Raw genomic sequence first — 20,445 nt, forward strand, 5'->3', positions numbered from 1 at the left:
AATCTCAACCTGAGCTATAAATCTTCTCAAAGAAAGATCTTTGATAGTTGAATTGGTTCTATAGGCATCACTGCAGGTGGATTACTACATTCCAAATGGCTCCATATGCCATTGAGTCATTAGATATGCCTCAACAATTGGAAGTTATTAATTAAAAGTAATTGATACTTTCTCCAAATGTTTTTCAAAAAAGAATAACAAGAGTTTGAAATGGCAATACAGCCCCCACTTCAAAAACCAGAAGCAGATGTATCCTGAATCATGTGGCTGGATAAAGCATAAGAGACAAGACAGAATTGGCTAGGGACCTGGTGAATTATGCTGTCCATCAAAGGACCACAAACTGAGCATAATCCAATCTTGTCCACCCAGATAATACTCCAGAACTGTTGCCATGGCCACAGAACTGCACATCTCTGGGAATTAACAAGAAGTTGGAAACATGGAAATAAGGGCTATTAAATCTCTGTTGATGTTACTCCAAAATATAATGCATTTGTATAAAATTGTTCTGTCTGCTGTTTAATGCCACTAATGCTGACACTTCTACTGAAGTCATGGACTTACAGATGCATTACATGTTTTTCCATGACTACCTTCACCAGTAACTTCCAGACTAAAATTCTGAAGCGCACACTTCAATATAATTTGTCTTTTGGATTAAAGCATCAGGAAGTTTCTTATAAACAGGTTTTAAGAGGTGCATCTGAAGCATTGTTATGGATTTGGGGTTGTTAAACTGCAACTCATTGACTACAGTTCAGCCTTCAACACTATTATCCCCTCAAGACTGATTATTAAACTTAGTGATCTCAGACTAAGCCCCACTCTTTTCAACTGGATCCTTAGTTTCCTGACCCATGGGCCACAATCAGTGAAGACTGGGGACAATATTACATCCTCACTAACACTCAACACTAGAGCTCCCCCCAGGAGTGTGTACTCAGTCCCCTACTGTAGTCACTGTGTACCCATGACTGCGTCGCAAAATACCAGACTAATGTCATTTACAAGTTCGCTGATGACACCACCACAGCCAGTCGAATCTCAGATGGTGATGAAACAGATCACAGACGGGAGGTGGAGGACCTGGAAACATGGTGCACTGAGAACGACCTAGCTCTCAATGCCAGCAAAACCAAGGAACTCATTATTGACTTTCAGCGGGATGTTACTCATGCCTCCTACACATTAACACGCAGAGGTGGAACAAGTGGAGAGTGTCAAGCTCCTGGGAGTGGTCATCCACAACAAGCTTTCTTGGACTCTTCATGTGGATGCACTGGTTACAAAGGCCCAACAATGTCTCTTCTTCCTCAGGCAGCTGTGGAAATTTGGCATGACGACGAATACCTTTGCCAACTTTTATGGGTGCGCCATCGAGAACATTCTGTCTGGGTGTATCACTACCTGGTATGGCAACTGTACCATTCAAGATCGGAGACAATTATAGAGAGTGGTGAACTCGGCCCAGACATTCACAAAGGCCAACCTCCCATCTATAGAATCCATCTACCAGGCCCGCTGTCAAGGAAAAGCCGCCAGCATTCTCAAAGATCCATCCCACCCTGGCAATGTCTTACGACAACTCTACTATCAGGAGAAGGTACAGAAGCCTGAACACACCCACCAGCCGGTTTTGCAACAGTTTCTACCCTACTGTTGTTAGAATACTGAATGGACTCACAAACTCTTAAAATTTGCCTGTACCTGTATTTTTGTTCTTGCTGCTGTTTACCTGTTGTTATTTACTATCTATGCTACTTAACTCTGTGATGTGCTTGTATTGCTCACAAGACAAAGCTTTTCACTATGCCTCAGTACACGTGACAATTAATTCAATTCAATTCAATTTAAGATTTACGGAAAAATAATTATCCAGCCAAGCACAAAAAGAAGATATTCTCCTCAAGTTGTTATAATGGCATAATTATAATGATTATACGGATCTGATATAATGGCAGCAGTAATTCTAAAGTATTGGCGTTTTAAATTATCTGGAAAACAGGTGGATGTCTTACTAGACAGGAACTAGACAAAGTGGATACCAGGATGATATTTCCACTGAATTATCTAGACCTGGCAGCCACAATATTTGAATTATGGTTTGACCATTTAGGACTAATAAGAAGAATATTTTTTCACTCATTGTGTCATGAATCTTGTACCTCAAGAACCTATTAACGCTCAGTCATTAAACATATTCCAAGACAGAGATCAACGGAATTTTGGACATTTAGGAAGTTGGGGAACTAATTAGCTCAAATGGTTAGAGTGTGGTGAAGATAACTATCAACAGCAAGGGTTTAATTCTGCACTGATATACAGCATAATGATATCCTGAACAATTAGTTGCTGTATAGAGAGAGGAGGGATATACTGCAGGAAGGCGAAAGCAGATTTTCCTGTTCCTTGATGCTACCTGACCTACTGTGCTTTCCCAGCTCCACACTCTCGACTCTGTACTGCTGGAAGGTAGAGTTGAGGTAGAATATCAAATATGATATGCTCAAAGGGTCAATTGGCTTACTCCAGTTCTTATATCTTAGGTTTATAAGTCTGATCATCAGAGCAAGCAGTCGTAGCTTTACAGGACTTCATATTAAGAGGAAGAAATTTCAAATTCAATAGTTGCAGTCTGCTGGCAGATTGCAAAGCTGTTTCGGAAGCCACAACAGAGATTTTCTATCATCACCAGCTGGGAGATTTAATAGAGAAACAACAATGTGGGCAAAACCCAATCAATAACTGCTCACGGTTAGGCCCAACATGGTTAAGCAGTGATAGGGCCAAGCAAGACAAAAACATTGAAAAAAGACAACACAAAAAGTGCTATTTATTGACCTGGCAGTTGAGCATGTGGTGGAATATAAAATTGAAGGGTTATGCTGAGAGAAAAGGTAACACAAATGCAAGTATAAAGTGAATGGGCTGAATTTGCCTCTTCCTGTGCTGTCTGTTCTGTTATTGCTGGAGGGGTGGGAGATGTTGGCCCTGCCTTTTTGTTCTGGGTGTGACATGTGCTTCTGCTGTAAAGAAAACGACAGCAACCTCACAAATTGGAAATTTGGACTATTTTTTTTTCCCTCTAGAGCACTTCACTTCTGTGAAATGTTGTTTTCAGAATTATTCAAATATAAAAGCTAATAATCTCACAAGAAACGAAACATTGAAGATCAGCTACAACTGAATCAGGTATATATTGAATGGCATGTTATTCCTCCAGTCCTTTGTTTATATCCCATTTTCATGCTAATAACACTTCAGGTTGCAACTGCACTGTAGCTCATGCACATGAGACAAATGAATGGGTTTGTTTAATTCCTGGAAGATGAAGCAAGAAACACAATGTAAAGTAATAGGTGATGCATTATATATCACCCATCACTCCTGTGACTACAATAGAACTGCCTTCAGAAAACAATATGATCTGCATTCTCACTACAAATAATTTTCTTTCAATCATTATATTCATAGCATTGTACAAACTGTTCTTAGAGAGTATATTATGAGGCCTTGACTTATATCATGGTTTTTAAAAAGCCAATGAGTCACTATTGTTCATTACTATTATTTGGTTACATTATAGCAATTGTAGTATTGAGCAAGTACATCTTTAATTAATTGTTGATGAGCTAGACCAAGATTTCCGTGACTGGAATTGTACGAAAGCTAACCCAATGGGAGAATATGGGGATGTGGAGGTGTAATATGTTGGGGCGGTGGGGGGGGGGGGGGGGGGGGGGGGGGGGGGGGGGGGAGAGAGAGAGGGGCCTTGTCTGTTGGCTTTCAAGTATTGGGATTTTACCACTGGCATGGAAAAAGGTGGCGAATATCTGCACATTCCAGGTCAATTGAGGTCCGCTACAATGATGTTTTAACAGCATTGAATGGTGACTTATTCACACCTTTAATTCACCAGCACACCCTGGGAACGTTCCTGTGGGCTCAGGAAGTGGGCCTCCTGAAAGGGCATGCTGTGACCCACAGAGGACCTCCTGAGTGCCATAGGCTTCCTTGGCTGGAAGACCCCTTTTCTCACTCTGACATAATGGTGGACACATTTCAATTGCCAGGGCTTTACAATTAGGCTCCACTGAGCTGCGATCTGGGGTTCCTGGTTGGCGGATGTTCTGGGACTTGTTGCACTCCTGACGGGCACTGAGGTTCTACCCATCCCTGGTGTTGCAAAGGGCGGGTCTGGTTTCGGCACCATGGAATACTCCAAATAATTAGAGCATTCCGTGTCACTTGACCTTTATGGAAATATTTGCAAGGAAAATTTGACCACAAGTCCATCAGGAACTTGTGAGATCTTTCATGTATGCCCGCGCTCTGTGTGCCATGCATGCTATCCTCAAAGCAGCATTGGACCACCGAAGTGGCCCAATGAACAGTCTCAAAATGACAGTTTGGGTTGGTATTTGCCTACACTGTTTGCTTGGAATCAAAAATTTGCTGTTCTCCTCCGAGACTTCAGCACAGCAATCCAATATAATGTTGTTGCCAGTCTGCTTATTTACACACTATGAAGAGCTTTGAAGTCTCCTAATTTGAGGAAGGATGTTCTGGCTATGAAGAGAGTACAACAGAGATTTACCAGAGTGATTGGTTAGGACTATGTTCACTGGAGTTTTAGGGGGATGGAGGGGGATCTCATAGATGTCAATAAGATTCTAAGAAGACTTGACAGGGTAAATGCAAGAAGGATGTTCCCAATGACCAGGGAGTCCAGTACCAGAGGTTACTGTTTAAGAAATCACATAGTCCACTTAGGACTAAGATGAGGAGAAACTTCTTTTCCCAAAGAGCGGTGAGACTGTGCAATTCTCTGCCAGAAATCCATTGAGGTCAAAACATTGAATGTCTTCAAGAAGGCATTAGAGATAGATCAGAGGGCTAAAGAGATCAAGAGATATGGGGAGAATGCAGGAACAGGGCACTGAGTTGGATGATCAGCCATGATTATGTTGAAGGGGAGAGCAGGCATGAAAGGCCAATAACTCCTACTCTGATATTCTATCTTTTTATGTTTTGTAATGGATTCTGACAGTAATATATGCAATTACAAGGTCTTTGGTTGACAGCTTTACGAGAAGGTCAGAGGACAGTGTAATCCAACAATTGTGGAATAGTTTTTTAAAATTCTTTCTGGAGACTACAGATCTCCAGGGTTCATGATTTCTCTGAGAAACTGCAAACCAAAATCACGAATGGAACCAACCTGACTCTATCAAACTTGCCAGAGAGGGTTTAAAATAGCCACGCCTTGCCAAGGCTAGGAACACTGCGTGGAAAGGGATGTGGATAATGAGTGTTAATGCTTAAGATCATCTCAATCTTCCAACTCAGGACTTCAAACATAACGAGCAATGCTTGATTTGCATTCATGAATAAGCTATTTTGAATTCCTTGCTGCACTGAGCAGCCAAACCCCTTGGTCCTGCAATTTTGTCCATCGAACCAAGGAGTTTGGCCGTCCAATGCAACAAGGAATTCAAAATAGCTTCTTCATGAACGCATTTCAAGCATTGCATATCATGTTTGAAGTCCCAAATTGGAGGATTGAGGTAATCTTAAGCATTAACACTCGTTATCCACACCTATTTCCCATGATGTCTAAGAATGTCAAGAACAGGAATGGAGACAGGAATCTTGGAAATGATCCCCCCTCCCATTTTTAAAGGTTGGCCAGCTTGGTGAAAATCACAGATCAGGATCATCAGATTGGGATCAGGTTTCTGTAATATTAACAGGTTTTGCATTAATTTATGTGGAAATCAATTTGCATCAACGCAAAATGGCAACACAGCAGCAAATTGAGCCAAGCATTTGTTTGTATTTTTGGTTTATCCATTTTTAAAACAATGGATTAAAAATTTATGAACTTCTCAGAGAGACAACACCAAAACCTTTCGACATTTCAAAATGCAATTGAATATGCCCAAATCTTTTTGATCTCTCCTGTAGCAGCCAATTAACGTAAAGGAAAGCATTGGTTTAAAATAATTTCTGCTTTATACACAAGCCAATCATCCACTATCTGTTTCCCAGTAGTAAATTAAACTAATCAAATTCATTAAGACAATGCTAACAATGTTCAAAGTGGATGCTTCCGTCTCACTGACGAGCCATCTACTCTTACAACGAATTAGTCTAGAGATTATTCGCAGCTCCTTTTGTTGCAATGTCTAGCTTTTTATTCCTGTTACACACAAATCTAGAAGTCCTGCAATTTGTCCATCAAACCAAGGAGTTTGGCTGTCCAGTACAGAAAGAAATTCAAAATAGCTTCTTCGCGAATGCATTTAATGCTTTGCACATTATAGTTGAAGTCCCGAATTGGGAGATTGAGGTGATTTTAAGCATTAATCTCTCCCTAGAGTCAATTAATTATTTACATTTTGTAACTAACTAAATTAGTGTTCAAAAGGAGAAAAGCTACTGTTTCAAATAATTAAGTTTCTTCCATGGTTTCTCTCTCAAAGCTGGTGTAACTAGACAATAAGCTAAGTTGCTCCAACAGATGTCTCTGCTTTAGCTGAGTGGAGTAGTGTTTTTTTTCAGAATATAAATACCTCCAGGCAAAAAGATCCAAGTTCAAGTCCAATATTCCCTATCAGACGTGTCATAACCTGTCTGGAGAGGTTGATTAAGACAATTATAGATATAAATGTGGTTTCTGTGGCACAGTGGTAGTGTGCCTATGTCTGGGTTCAAGTCTCACCTTCCCCAGGGATGTGTCATAGCATGTTTGAACAGGTCAATTTAAAAGTATCTATAAATGCAAGTGCCTCTCAGTGCTTGCTGTCTGCCCAGACTGTCGAACTGAGAGTTTGAGTTATAACATTGAAATATGATGCAACATTGAAAAAAGTTAGTTAACATAATAAAGAAGGCCGGATCGATGTTGTGTTAAAGTTGCAGTGTTTGCCCATTATAATCTATAGCAACCACATCAGTGATAAAAGTGTTGCTGCTTTAGCTTGGAGGTTTTTGAGCTGGAGGCTGAGCTACAAACATTGCAACACATCAAAGAGGGGCACTGTTACCTGGATGTTTTGTTCCAAAATGCAGTCGCACCCCTTGGTGGGAGTTGTTTGCAGGACACTGAACAGCAGTGATAATGTGGATTACAATATGAGTCAAAAAATTAGAAATGGACATGACAAAGGTAATACAGTATTCATAAGGCACTCTGATTGAAATACAAACTTAGTAAACCTAATTAGCATAAATGTTGTGAATGACAGTTGCTTGGTTTTGTTGAGCAGGGTTTTGAGAAACCTACTAAGCAACAAATAATCTTAGACCTAATACTGTGCAATGAAAAGGGCTAATTAATAATCTTGTTGCAAAGGATCCATTAAGACAGAGTGGTCTCACTTTCTGATACCATTCTATATGTTTGAAGTGGTGTAGTTCAATTAGAAACCAGGGTTTTGAATCCAAACAAAGAAAACTTTAAAGTTCAGAGAGACAAATTAGTTATGGTGATTTGGGAAACTGTACTAAAACATATGACAGTAGGCAGGCAATCGATGGCATTTCAAGAGATGGTACATAACATACAACAAAAATACATTCCTTTCAAGCAAGGAAGCTGTTCCAACTGTAACTAACAAATGAAACCAAAGAGTCTTAGAGCAAAGGAAAGAGCCTATAAAGTTGCCAAAAATATTAGCACTCCAGATTTTTGAAGACTTTAGAATTCTTCAAACGAAAACCAAGAAAAAGGCTAAGAATGGGAGAATAGAATGACAGTAAACAAGTGTGAAACATTTTTTAAAATGTAAAAGCTTCAATAGGTATGTAAAAAGGAAAAGATTTGCAAAAACAAATCTGGCTCCATTATAAGCAAAATGAGGAGAATTTACAATGAGGAATAAAGAAATGACAGAGAAATTAAATAAATGCTTCGTGTCTGCTTCCACTTAAAAAAAAAACTCCCATGATTAATTGAGAATTTAGGAGTTAGTGTAAGCAAAGAACTGCAAAGTATTAGTAGAAAAGTAGTACCAGAGACAATAATGGGAGTTAAAGTGGATAAATCCTCAAGACCTAATGATTAACATCCCACAGTGTTGAAGGAGATACTCTTATGGATATGTTCACGGCGAGGAAGATGCGATGACAATTTAACAGGATTTCTGAAGAGGCTAATGGATTTGCAAAAAATTGCAGATGGAATACAACATAAAGTAATGTGAGGCTCTGGAATTCGGTCAGGAGTTTGGAAATGCAGATTATTTCTTAAATGATAAGAGGTTATAAAGCATTGAACTTTAAAGGGTGTCATTGTTCATGAGCCTCTGAAGGTTAACATGACCGTACAGCAAGTAATTAAGAAAGCAGTTGGAATGTTGGCCATAATTACAAGAGAATTTGAGTACAGGAGTAGAGATGTCTTACCGTTATATACTGCATCAAGTGGAGAAAGACCACCATCAAAGGTCTTTCGACCAAAGTATTGTGGGGGGGCCTGTTCAGTTATCGAACCCTCCCGGTGCCTCGATTATATGTAAATAGCATCTTGCATAAGAAAGAATTGCCTTCAGGTTTATTCGAACTGATGGGAAAGTTAAACTCCAATGTTTGTTTGTTCTCCATATGCAAAGACTGTACAGAACTAAACTGTTTTCATGACTTTACACATATAAAGATATTTTTATCAATAAAGTATAATTTCGAAGTTAAAAAAAAAACATGCTGCACTAAGACATAGCTTGGCAGGTGGTGAGAAGGGCACTACCTGTGAGATCCTTCATTACATCTGGACTCTCTCCGCTACTGCACACTGCCCTCAAAGTGGCTGTGGGGTGGGGGTACAGACTGTCACACAACCCTTCTGGAATGTGCCTTTGTAAAGAAGGGCTGGACAAAGATGCAGTGGTTTTTTGACGAGGGCTGTCCCAAGTAGCTCCGTGAAATGGGACTCCGTGCTCTACAGTCTGTTCCCCGGGACATATATCAAGCCAAATATTGACTGCGCTGGGAGGACCATCAACTCAATGAAAGGGGAATGATGTTCTTTGAATCTGTCCAAACACCTGTTGGTCTTCCAGATCAAAGAGTTGACCTCAACAGAGTGTTACAGACTGGCATATTCCAAGGCTTAGGACTTCAGCACCATGGGGGAAAAAAACACTGTCTACTGTCTTTCCTCTACAGTAAAATGGGGGCACATTCAGCAGTTAGACCGTCAGACCCTCTCACTTCCTCTAATGTACATGTACATAAATAGTGTAAAAGTAAGAACTGTCTTCGGCCTTTGCAAACGCAGGGATCGTCATATCCAAGGTTTGTTTCTCTTAATATGCAAATACTATAGAGAACTGTTCTAGTACCTGCGTATGTATATGAAAATATTTTTTCTGAATAAAGCATATTTTTATGATAAAAAATTATACAGTGCCTTTGTGAGACTGCACGTGGAGTATTGTGCACAATTTTGGTCTTTATGCTGAAGGAAAGATATATCTACCATAGAGCAGTGCAACAAAGGTTTATCAAAATAATTCCGAGGATGGAGGGATTGTCCGGTGAGGAAACGTTAAGTAGACTTGGCCCATATTCTCTGCCACTTAGAAGAATGAAAGGTGACTTCATCCAAATATACAAAGTTCTTACGTGCGATCAACTGGATAGATGCGGGAAGGATATTTTTTTCCTGGATGGAGGATCTATAACCAGGGACAGAGTCTCGGAATAAGGAGTAAACCATATAGGACTGAGATCAAGAGGAATTTCTCAAGGGGAGTTCTCTGCCCCAGAGGACATGAAGCTCAGTCATTGAGTCTTTCTAAGATAGATGTCAATTGACTTCTGCATATTAAAACAGCAAGGATATCGGGATACTGCAAGAAAATGGTGTTCGTGTAGAAGCTCTGTCATTAGGTCGCTGACTGGAAGGCCTTCTTCTGCTCCTACTAGTTATGGTCTTCAAACAGAATCTTACAGCATAGAAGAAAGCAATTTGATTGTTCACGCATTTGTTGGCACTGTGTAAAAAAGCTATCCGATTACTCCTACACCCTTACTCTTTCTTCTGAGAAAGTCTGGAAACCTTTTCCTTTTCAAGCCTATATGCAATGTGTGATTGAAAAGATTTATTGAAACTGATTTCACTTCTCTTTCAGGAAGCTCATCCCAGATTATAACAACTCACCATGTTAAAAAACAAACTTTCCCTTTTCTTCCTCTCTGGTTCTTTTGTTTTAATGTTTGCCTAATGTTTAAACACGCAACTTATTTTTTCCCAGCTACTTTCCACTTGAGTGAGTCAAGGTCTGGGACTCTCTCAGTGCCTCAACAACCAGCTACAATAATTTATTATACCTAACTCCCACTCAGTTTTATGTCTTCTACAGACTTGGATAATAGATTAGACTCCCTACAGTATGGAAACAGGCCCTTCAGCCCAACAAGTCCATACTGATCCTCCAAAGGGAAATCCACCCAGATCCATTCCCTCATTTACCCCGACTAATGCACCCAACACTATTGACAATTTAGCATGGCGAACTCACCTAACATGCACATCTTTGGATTGATGGGGGAAACCAGAGCAAACCCACACAGACACGGAGAATGTACAAACTCCACACAGTCAACCCCGGCACTGTAAGGCAGCAGTGCTAACCACTGAGCCACCATACTGCCCTAAATTCCACATCCAAATCATTAATATAGGTTGTAAATATCTGGAGCCCAAAGACTGATTCTTGTGATATCCCTATATTCACAGCCTGCCAACCTGAAAATGACCCATTTATTCTTACTGTCTGTTTTCTGTTTGTTAACTAGTTGTCAATCCATACCAGGATATCTTCTCAATCCCATGTGCTCTAATTTTATTTACCAGTCTCCTATTGATAGTCGCTGAAAATGTGTTGCTGGAAAAACGCAGCAGGTCAGGCAGCATCCAAGGAGCAGGAGAATTGACGTTTCGGTCATAAGCCCTTCTTCCAGCAACACATTTTCAGCTCTGATTCCTTGGATGCTGCCTGACCTGCTGCGCTTTTCCAGCAACACATTTTCAGCTCTGATCTCCAGGATCTTCAGTCCTCACTTGCTCCTTTTGATAGTCTTCTGAAGCTCTAAATACATTATTGCCCACTAGTTCTCCCATATCTGTTCTGCTAGTTACATTCTTAAAAAAAAACACCAACTGCTTTGTCAAAGGAGGTCTCAAAAACACGCACATGATTGATTCTTTAATGACTGGCAAGGACTCTATTTTTACAAATCCTATTTTTAAAAAGAAATTGCCTTCCAATGTCAACATTTCCAACTTCTCTATGTTGCTCTCAGTTCCACATAGAACCCATCTGGGACTAGTGGAGACCATTACAATGGAGTTTAATCATTTCCTACACTCCTTCCATCTGATATCACTCAACTATTTTGGAATCTTGGCTCATTATTTCTCCCCAGACCAAGTGATGGATGCAAATTCTGAGTAGGGGCAGGCAGGAAAGTCAAAGGACCTCAATCAAGTCAGTCATGACCTGATCAAGTTGCTCAAGGGGGTGAAATGACCTATTCCTTCTCCATGTCTCCAGCGCTATCTAGTTTGATAGCAGCTGAACAACTCAGACAAGAAAATCAATTCATTTTAACCACAGTACAATACATCTGGCAAAAAAGCCTGAAGACTAAATGCATTTAGCAAAGTTTCCTCTCTGGACACCATTTGTGTGAAAATTAATCTCCTTTTCTGATACAATGACAATGAATGGAGAGCAGAAGGTTAAATACTACACTTCTATAAACAGAAACACTTACATTTAGACAATGACCCATGACCCAAATCACAAAGGCATCTTGACATTTTGAAACATTTAGTAGCCCACGCAGTGCCGTACAGAACATTTGAATGTAGTTAATGTTGTAATGTAGGAAATATGGCAGCCAATTTACACAAAGCAAGCTCCTTTGGACAGCAATGTGATAATGACTGGATGATTATTTCAGTAATGCTGATTGATGATAAATACTGACTGAAATCCCCCCGGCTCTTTCTTGAAAACCACCTGAGAGGGCTGACAGGATCTCAGTCGATTATTTCATTCAAACTTACAAAAAGAAAAATTAATAAAACTAATTTGGAGCCTGCAATTTCATTTTAATTTCAAGTTTCATTTCGCCACAATCATTAAAAATTCCAAATTAGCCTTGGTACAGTCATTACATTTCTCAAATCTCTGTTGCCACAAGAAACAAAGAGCTCATTATATTTATTGGCAAAGATTTCTCATTTATCACATTTGTTTTTATTTCAAAACAACTTTAATACTCGAAAACATCTGTTTTCATTTTGTATAAAGTTACATTTATTTATTGCCAAAAATGTGGGTCCTGTTTAAGCTTTGTTTAGTGAAGAAATAATAGTTTTGTAAATCGAAATAATAGATTCACATCATGTAGAGCAGCAGATGGCTCAGTGGTTAGCACTGCTGCCTCACAGTGCCAGGGACCTGGGTTTGATTCCAACCTTGGGCTACAGTCTGTGTGGAGTTTGCACATTCTCCCTGTGTGGGCTTCCTCTGGATGTTCTGGTTTCCTCCCACATTTCAAAGATGTGCAGGTTAGGTGAATTGGCCAAACTAAATTGCCCATAGTGTTCAGGAATGTGAGGGTTGGTTGCATTAGTCAAGAGTAAATATAGGTTAGGGGGAATGGGTCTAGATGCGTTACTCTTCAGCGTTTTGATGTGGACATGCTGGGTCGAAGGGCCTGTTGCCACACTGAGGGGATTCTAAAAGTAGTGAAATTAAATGCGCAAAGCAACTCAACTGGGTAATTACAGAAAAAGCATTTTCACAGGTGGGAAACCCAATGGGGCATAATCTTAAAATGATAGTATGGCCATGCAGAAACAAAATAAGGAAGCACTATTCTAGCAATGGCACCAGTGCCACTCCTCGGTCAGTGGGAAGTTTTGGAGAGGTACATTAGAATCCATATTGTAACAAACGAGGCTCATGAAGAGCCTTGGTAAAAGCAGTTGAAGGAGGACACTGGGATTTTCTAGTTGGCCTCCAATTTCCCAAAGCAAAGGAATGAATGGAGTTTAAATGCCTGGTTGTGCCAGCCTGGGGAGCCTGTGCTCTGGCTAGGTCTAACTCTGCCCGGATGCTAGTGCAGCTAAAGGCTGCCCTCTAGATTCAAGGGACCACATTTCATTGGGCAGGGAACCTATACCGGAGGTAGAGCAGCTTGGTAAAAATCCTAAAGAGTGACTATTTGCCCATTTGTGGTTGAGTTTGCAACGCAGAAACAGTCCAGCACCTTCAAAGGAAGATTGTTCATAACTCCTGGAATTGCTGTCATTGCAACCTAGAAACCATTAAAAGTCAGAGACAAATCATCTCAGAAGTAAGTCCTGCTCATAGGAAAGTACTGCTATTTTTTTCATCAAGCTAGATTACACTCACAATAAAGGCAACATGAGGATTGCTTCTGGTCAATATGATATGCTTCAGAGACATGACAGACATTCATTGAGATAGGGTTGAGCCAGTCAATGGAAAATGCTAATTAGTGAATAAGATTGTAGGTGTAGGAATAGAAGCTGGCCACTCAGCCCATTGAGTCTGCTATGTTACTCAATAATATCATAGCTGATCTGATGATCCTCAATCCCCCAATACCTGTTTTATCCCCACTATACTTAGTCCCCTTATTGATTAAATAGGTTGAGCTCAGCCTTGAATACACCGAACATCCCACCCTTGATAGCCCTCTGTGGCAAAAAATTCCACAAATTCACTACCTTCTGAGAGAAGAAATTCCTCATCTCTGTCTTAAATGAATGAGCCCTCACTCTGAGATTATGTCCTCCAAACCTAAACGCCTGCACAAGGAGACACATCTTTCCACAACTACTCTGTCAAGTTCCTTAGGAATCTTACATGTTTCAATAAGGTTGCCTCTAATTCTTTTAAACTCAAATGAGTACAGGCCCATCCTACTCAACCTCATAAGACCATCCCTCCACATCTGGAATCTACCTAGTGAACCTTCTCTGGATTACCTCCAATGTCATTATATTTTTCCTTACATAAGGAGACCACACATGCAAAACATGCTGATTTCCCACATTCAGGAATGAACGTCATTCCTATTAACATGATGAAAGCATTGCTCCATGATGGGTTGGGAATACACTGACCATATGGCAGTGGTATAACAATGATCTCTACACACCTCCAATCCTTTTCTTTCTCACCCCTTCTATCCTTGTGCCATGAATTGGAGAAGAGTGATTTCTGCTTACATGTACTGGGCTTAACTTTTCTTTTTAGATTACTTACAGTGTGGAAACAGGCCCTTCAGCCCAACAAGTCCACACCGACCTGCCAAAGCGCATCCCACCCAGACCCATTCCCCAAATTTACCCCTTCACCTAACACTATGGGCAATTTAGCATGGCCAATTCACTAACCTGCACATTTTTGGATTGTGGGAGGAAACCGGAGCACCCGGAGGAAACCCACGCAGACATGAGGAGAATGTGCAAACTCCGCACAGAGTCGCGTGAGGCGGGAATTGAACCCGGGTCTCTGGCGCTGTGAGGCAGCAGTGCTAACCACTGTGCTATCGTGCCGCCCAACTTCTTCAAACGCATGTCAGAATGGACAAATTGTTTTAAATAAATATCCTCAAGAGGGTATTGGATGATTATTTGGATAGAAATAATGTGCAAAGTTAGGCGGGAAAGCAGGAGAGTAGCAGGAGGTGATGATGCTCAACTGAAGAGCTGGTGCAGCCACGTTGGGCTGAATGACCTCCTTCTGCATCAGAATAACTCCATGATTCCATGAATTTAAGCTGCTTTATTCCAAAGTACAGGAAAACATAAAACTGGGCACAGGAACTCATCACTTCATCAGGAAAGAGCCACAAACCAGTAATCCTGTCGCAACATCTTTCATCTGCTGATTTGCATTGGAAAGACTAGCAGTCACCGAAAGGAGTACGGTTTTTGGTGTTGGCAGGAGGGGAGGGGATCAGAAATGCCACTTGGTGAAGTATCCTGGTTTCTGAGGTGCTGCCTTATGCAAATTTAACTGTACATCACAGCAACCTGCTGAACATAAATCTTCTCACTTTCTTCAGTGGTGTTACACAGAAACCTTAACACCCATGCTGCTTGCAGCTGCGCAAGTAAGAAAAATACGTTGGAATTCTGACAATTTCTCAACAGGGCATTTTTAAAATACCCACCTCACCCCTTGAAATCATGACTACAAAGGGTTTCTTTCAAGGACTTTGCAGCTTGTGAAGATTAGAATTGCCTCAGATCCCCAGGCAAATGGGCAGAATCAGAGGCAGGGACTCACTGTGCCATGAGGTGGGCTCTACTTGTTGGATTAATGGCAGGGAGTACCATTAAGAAAAAAAAGTGATTGGGGATTTTCATAACAGTGGTTTTGCATGAGGCTTGTTTCAGGAACCTAGTCAAATATGACCAACCCATGCTGGTGGTTCGCAGGATTCTGAACCACAGAATAGAAGATTTAAGTGATTCATTGTAGAGCATGTGGGAGTCTGAGGTGGATGAAGAGTTAGCCATGGTCCACCACCAATAGTGGGCATCATTGCCTGTTAGAAAGGGACCGCAGTTATCCCACTTCAGTGGCACGACTTTACATCAACCATGGGTCACGACAAGGAAAGAAGTTTCCATGAACTTCCACAGTCAATATAGGGCTTGAACTTAGTCGATCGGTATCGTTCTACATCAAGCCATCAGAGCCCCCCCTCACCCTCGCTCACCTCCCCGCCCCCCCAACTCAACTCCCCAGGGCAAATGTGAACACCAGAGAAGGGCCTTAACTTGAGCCCAGCCAATGATCCCAGCAAATTCTGGCAGTAGAAGGTACTAGTAAGTATATCAATGCAATATTATATCATCCATAGTCTCTACATGTTGTTTAGAATATTCCTTTTGATCCATCTTTTTAATTAACTCAACTCTGGTGCAAACTTCCCTAAATACTTCCGGTTTGGATCAACCTTCCAAATGTTGAAAAACAGTCAGTCAATTACCTTTCTTTGGAGAAATTTTGGTCAGCTTCTGAAAATTCTGATCCACGTTAAAGTGAAATGTTGGTGTTTCATATGTCTTGCCATCATCTTCAATCCCATCAACAATTCTGCAAAATAAAATGTGAGAGATTAAATGTGAACTGCTTGCTCATGTGCTGACTATCAAGCTCATGTTTCACCCAGTAGGTGACTGTACCATTTCCAACTCACTCTATCAGGAACTGACTCGAGTGAATCTTACTGACTGACACCTCGACACACAGTAAGTAACAGATTCACCTTCAGAGCCGCATTTGATTCTACAGCCCCTGCTAAGCTATCACACACCCTGTCACTTCACAACCACAGGTCTGCAGTGCCCAGCACTCAGTTTCTGATAACTTCAAATATAAAAATTATGACTGGAACACTTTCCTTAAAATGTATAAACCAGATGGAAATGTAATTTGTGACTTACATTTGCCTTACACTGGTGGAAGGATCGAGCACCAAAAGTCACTGATTTAATGCAAACAGCAAAAGAAGTGATGACCGCATTAGGTTTTTATTCTTGCACGGCGAGTGGATAAGATTTGGAGTCCACTGCTCGAGAGTATACTGGCCGCAGATTCAATCCAAGCTTTTAGAAGATAATTGGCTATATATCTGAACGGAAAACATTCGCACAGTTATAGGAACAAGATGGTGCAAGGTGGGACTCGGGTGAATTTCTCTTCAAGTGCTGATTGGCTTCCTGGACTGTAATCATTCGATGATTTCAGAAGAGAGTGTGAGGAAGTGAACAAGAGAAATAAAATGAGAGGGATTTTTGGAGCCCAGAATGCTCCAATGGCTATACAGCCAATGTCCTTCCGATGTAAGATGACAAACAGCAGTTAACTAATTCCTGATGAAGGGCTTATGCCCGAAACATTGATCCTCCTCCTCTTTGGAAGCTGCCTGACCTGCTGTGCTTTTCCAGCACCACACTCTCGGCACTGCAAGTTCCCTCAAACACCATGAAGCCAATTGTATATTTTTATAATTGTGCACTATTTTAGCCACATTGTATATTTTAGTAATGTTGGCTGATGGCTAAATATTCTCCTTTACAATGATACCACCTCAGAAAGCTGGTGGAGCCTCTGCTTAAGATTTTATTTCAGAGACAGCACCTGCAACATCGCAGCACCAGCCTGTCTCACGTTATCAGGCCTCTTGACTTGGACTTGAATGAAAACCATCCAACTCCAAAGAGAAGGCACTGTCCTTTTTGAGCTAAGAATTACATTTAAGAAGCAGAGGAAATTATAAAACTGGAATGACAGGATCATCATCGAGAGCAACAACAGAAAGGGAGGCAATGACAGAATGGCACAAGGAGAAATTGGTAATCACTAAAGCTTTTGCAGTAAACCTGTCAGTAAATAGTAAAGCTGTGAGCTTTCAATAAAAATTCTATTTACTTTATTGCAGATACTGATGTATTTCTCTCAGTCCCAATTCGCTCTTGTTGCCAATTGTGCTGAAGGGGATAAACTCTACATTGAGGATAAATTCAGTGATTGCAGAATCATTGAGAAGTGGATACTTTGAGTACACAAATCCTGTACAGCCAGCACCCTGAAGCTGACCATGTAGAAGCTGCACTGCGTAGCGGGAGTGGGGAATGACACCCATATTTCTGCAATCGCTCTGGCAGCTGTATATGGCTACATGTTCACCTGGTTCTCAGCTCCTGACCTCTATTTTCCTCAATTTCTCTTTTCCTAAACTGCTACCACCAGGCTCTCCATTCTTTCAATAATATCTTCCCCTCACCATGAAAGATTCAACAGGTATCTAATCTAATCTAATCTAATCTAAGGTATCCTTTTCCTCCTCTTTATGCTGCCTGGTTTCTAGGATCTACAGCATCTCAAAGTGCACAGAGATTTCCAAGTCATCCAATGCCCCATATCCAGAGCTGCTGTTTCCCTGTGCCCCTCTAAAATCTCCCAGTTGACATTTCACTGAATGAATTCAGTTGTAATTAGTTTGTGTAATCCAGTGCAATCTTTTGTTGATTAGGTTTGTGCTGATCAAAATTTCAGATCTGAATCAGAGGAAAACAAATATTACCAATGCTGAAAAAAAATCAATGATTTCTACAAGTACATGTATATAAATCTAACAAAAAATGTTTAAATGGCTTTCTATTATATTTAAGGCTGTAATAGATCGATTCTTGAGCAGTTTAGGAATCAAGGGTTATGGGGAAAGGGCAGGAAAGTGGATTTGAGGAATTTTGAATCAGCCACAATTCTATTAAATGGTGAGCTCGGCTCAAGGGACCAAATGGCCGACTCCCAATCTTATTTCTTATAGTCTTGTGGTCTTATTCAGAAAGAGTTAATCTCCAGCATGGAGGCTGGTTTGTCCTCTTATCACCAGCTAACGCTGCCTTTGACTGTAGTCTAGCTGCTGGGGAGTCTGGGCTCACTGAACTTATCAGGTTGTTCCATACATGGGAGGTTGTGCTGCCCCCAATTGTAGGTAAACCCTCTCATACCAACAAAGTTCATTTAGTGAAGGCTCAAATGAGATTAGTGTATTCAAGGTGATTGAGTTCAGGTTTGAAGGTTAGCATCCAAGTGCGGTATAACTCATATTTCTTGCAATTGTCCAGGTGTAGAGGGTATTGATTTGCTAAGCCAAAAATGAACTTTCATCTCTATTTCTTTATTTTCTACTCATACCTAAGAAGGTCTGCAATGTGTAACCTTTAACTTTATTTCCTATGTTATGCTATAATTACTGCACTGTTTAACTTTTGACTTTGTTCTGTTATTCTGCCCTGTTCTTAGGTTTGTGTACCTTCTACCTTGTACAGAGGTAGCACGTTTTGTGGTGACATTGTACACGTTTCACTATACTCATGTACCTTTGTACTTGAGTAAGCAGGACAATAAAATCAAAACCAAATCAAATCAAAATTCAAAAACTGACATGGGAAATCAATGTTTCAGAAGGTGGACAGATTTAGCTTCACCCTGATATTATGGTTACCTTCAATTTAGATAAAAAGGTTAATGGCGAATTTAAAGGTTTTTTTACACCCCGGTTTCATCTTTGTTTCAGCTTTTTGACATTTTGATGTACTATTTACATTCCTGTTCAGCCAGTCTCCCACTAAATTTAATTCCTTTTCTGTCCTCTCCCAACTGCACACTTCTCTTGTCCAGATCCTCCCCACACCTCCATTTATATCCACAGTTGCTTTAACTCTTTCACATTCCCACTTTCAATTAGCATTACTCTCTCTCAATTATGCCATTCTCCATCAGCCACTGGATGGAAACACACTTGCTCAGGCTGGCTGTGCACATGGCTGGTTGTAAATGGCCAGCAGTTAAACCATTCAAAACTCTTCCAATAGATTTTTATACCATTTCATTTTACAACCAGAATCTAACCTCACTGGTGCAGCATGAAGGCACTCTGAAGAGTCTAGAAAGATAACAAAGCAAAAACACTCTTAAGTTCACACCTATACATCAGTAATTGTACTTTAGCATTCTTTTGTCTGTAATGTCACCTAAGTTTTCCTTGCAACTTTAGCACCAGATAATTAAATATAATTAGCAGCTCATTTATTTTATTTTTCCACCCTCCCTTGACAATGACTCATGCAGTTTTCTAACCCACATTCCATGCTATATTCAGGATTAGCAAAGAAAAATGCCAAAGGGTTTTATAATGTATTGCCTCCTTCCATCCCATTCTTTTTCGCAAAAGCTCCGTTGCACTTCAACTCTTTCTTCAGTATGAGGCGTTGCAGGAATATACAGTTCCTGTGTTGGATTGTAACTCAAAGTGCAAGTTCACAATTTGTTATTTTTAGACCTGACAGCATTGATATCTGATCAGTTAAAGTGTTACAGATCACAATAGCAATTAAATAAAATCAAGCTGTGCTTGGTGTGTCAAAATAAGTATAGTAATGAGCAACTGTCACTTTGGTTGAGCATCAGATAGCGGAGTTTGTACAATCCTAAAAACGCTTTAGACCTACAGTCCTTGTTCATGCTCCATTTTTCTTACTGTACAGAAAATAACTCATAATAGTGAAGAATATCAATAAATCATTAAAACCATTGATCATTCTTCTGCAGGAAATTTATTTCTTTTAACTGAGCAACAATTGTTCATTCTGACAGAGACACTGGACCCGAAAGTCAATTCTGTTTCTCTTCCAGACCTGCTGAGTTTCTCCAGCACTTTGTGTTTCAGAACTCCAGTTCTTTGCTTTATTTTGTTTCAATTGTTAATGTTTGTTAACATTTACTTCAAAATACCTGTGACACAGGCAATTGGACACAATGTGCCTCATGAAACAAGTAGACAACCCTCAGGTAGCAAAATTATCAA

At 40.4% G+C, this 20,445-nt stretch overlaps 1 protein-coding gene across 5 annotated transcripts in view; it reads right to left on the reverse strand.

Moving 5' to 3' along the window:
• The window catches only part of kcnh4b (potassium voltage-gated channel, subfamily H (eag-related), member 4b), a 169,610-nt gene that overhangs the window by 7,643 nt on the left and 141,522 nt on the right, over positions 1 to 20,445 (reverse strand). For all 5 annotated transcript variants that reach the window (XM_087977817.1, XM_043674963.2, XM_087977818.1 and 2 more), the window contains exon 14: positions 16,057 to 16,163. In XM_087977817.1, the coding sequence (XP_087833943.1) occupies positions 16,057 to 16,163 (107 nt within the window). The remainder of the gene's footprint in view (positions 1 to 16,056; positions 16,164 to 20,445) is intronic.

The sequence above is a fragment of the Chiloscyllium plagiosum genome, unplaced genomic scaffold, assembly GCF_037043375.1.
Source record: "Chiloscyllium plagiosum isolate Xiang-an unplaced genomic scaffold, Cpla_swu_hap1 HiC_scaffold_32, whole genome shotgun sequence".
Taxonomy (NCBI): Eukaryota; Metazoa; Chordata; class Chondrichthyes; order Orectolobiformes; family Hemiscylliidae; genus Chiloscyllium; species Chiloscyllium plagiosum.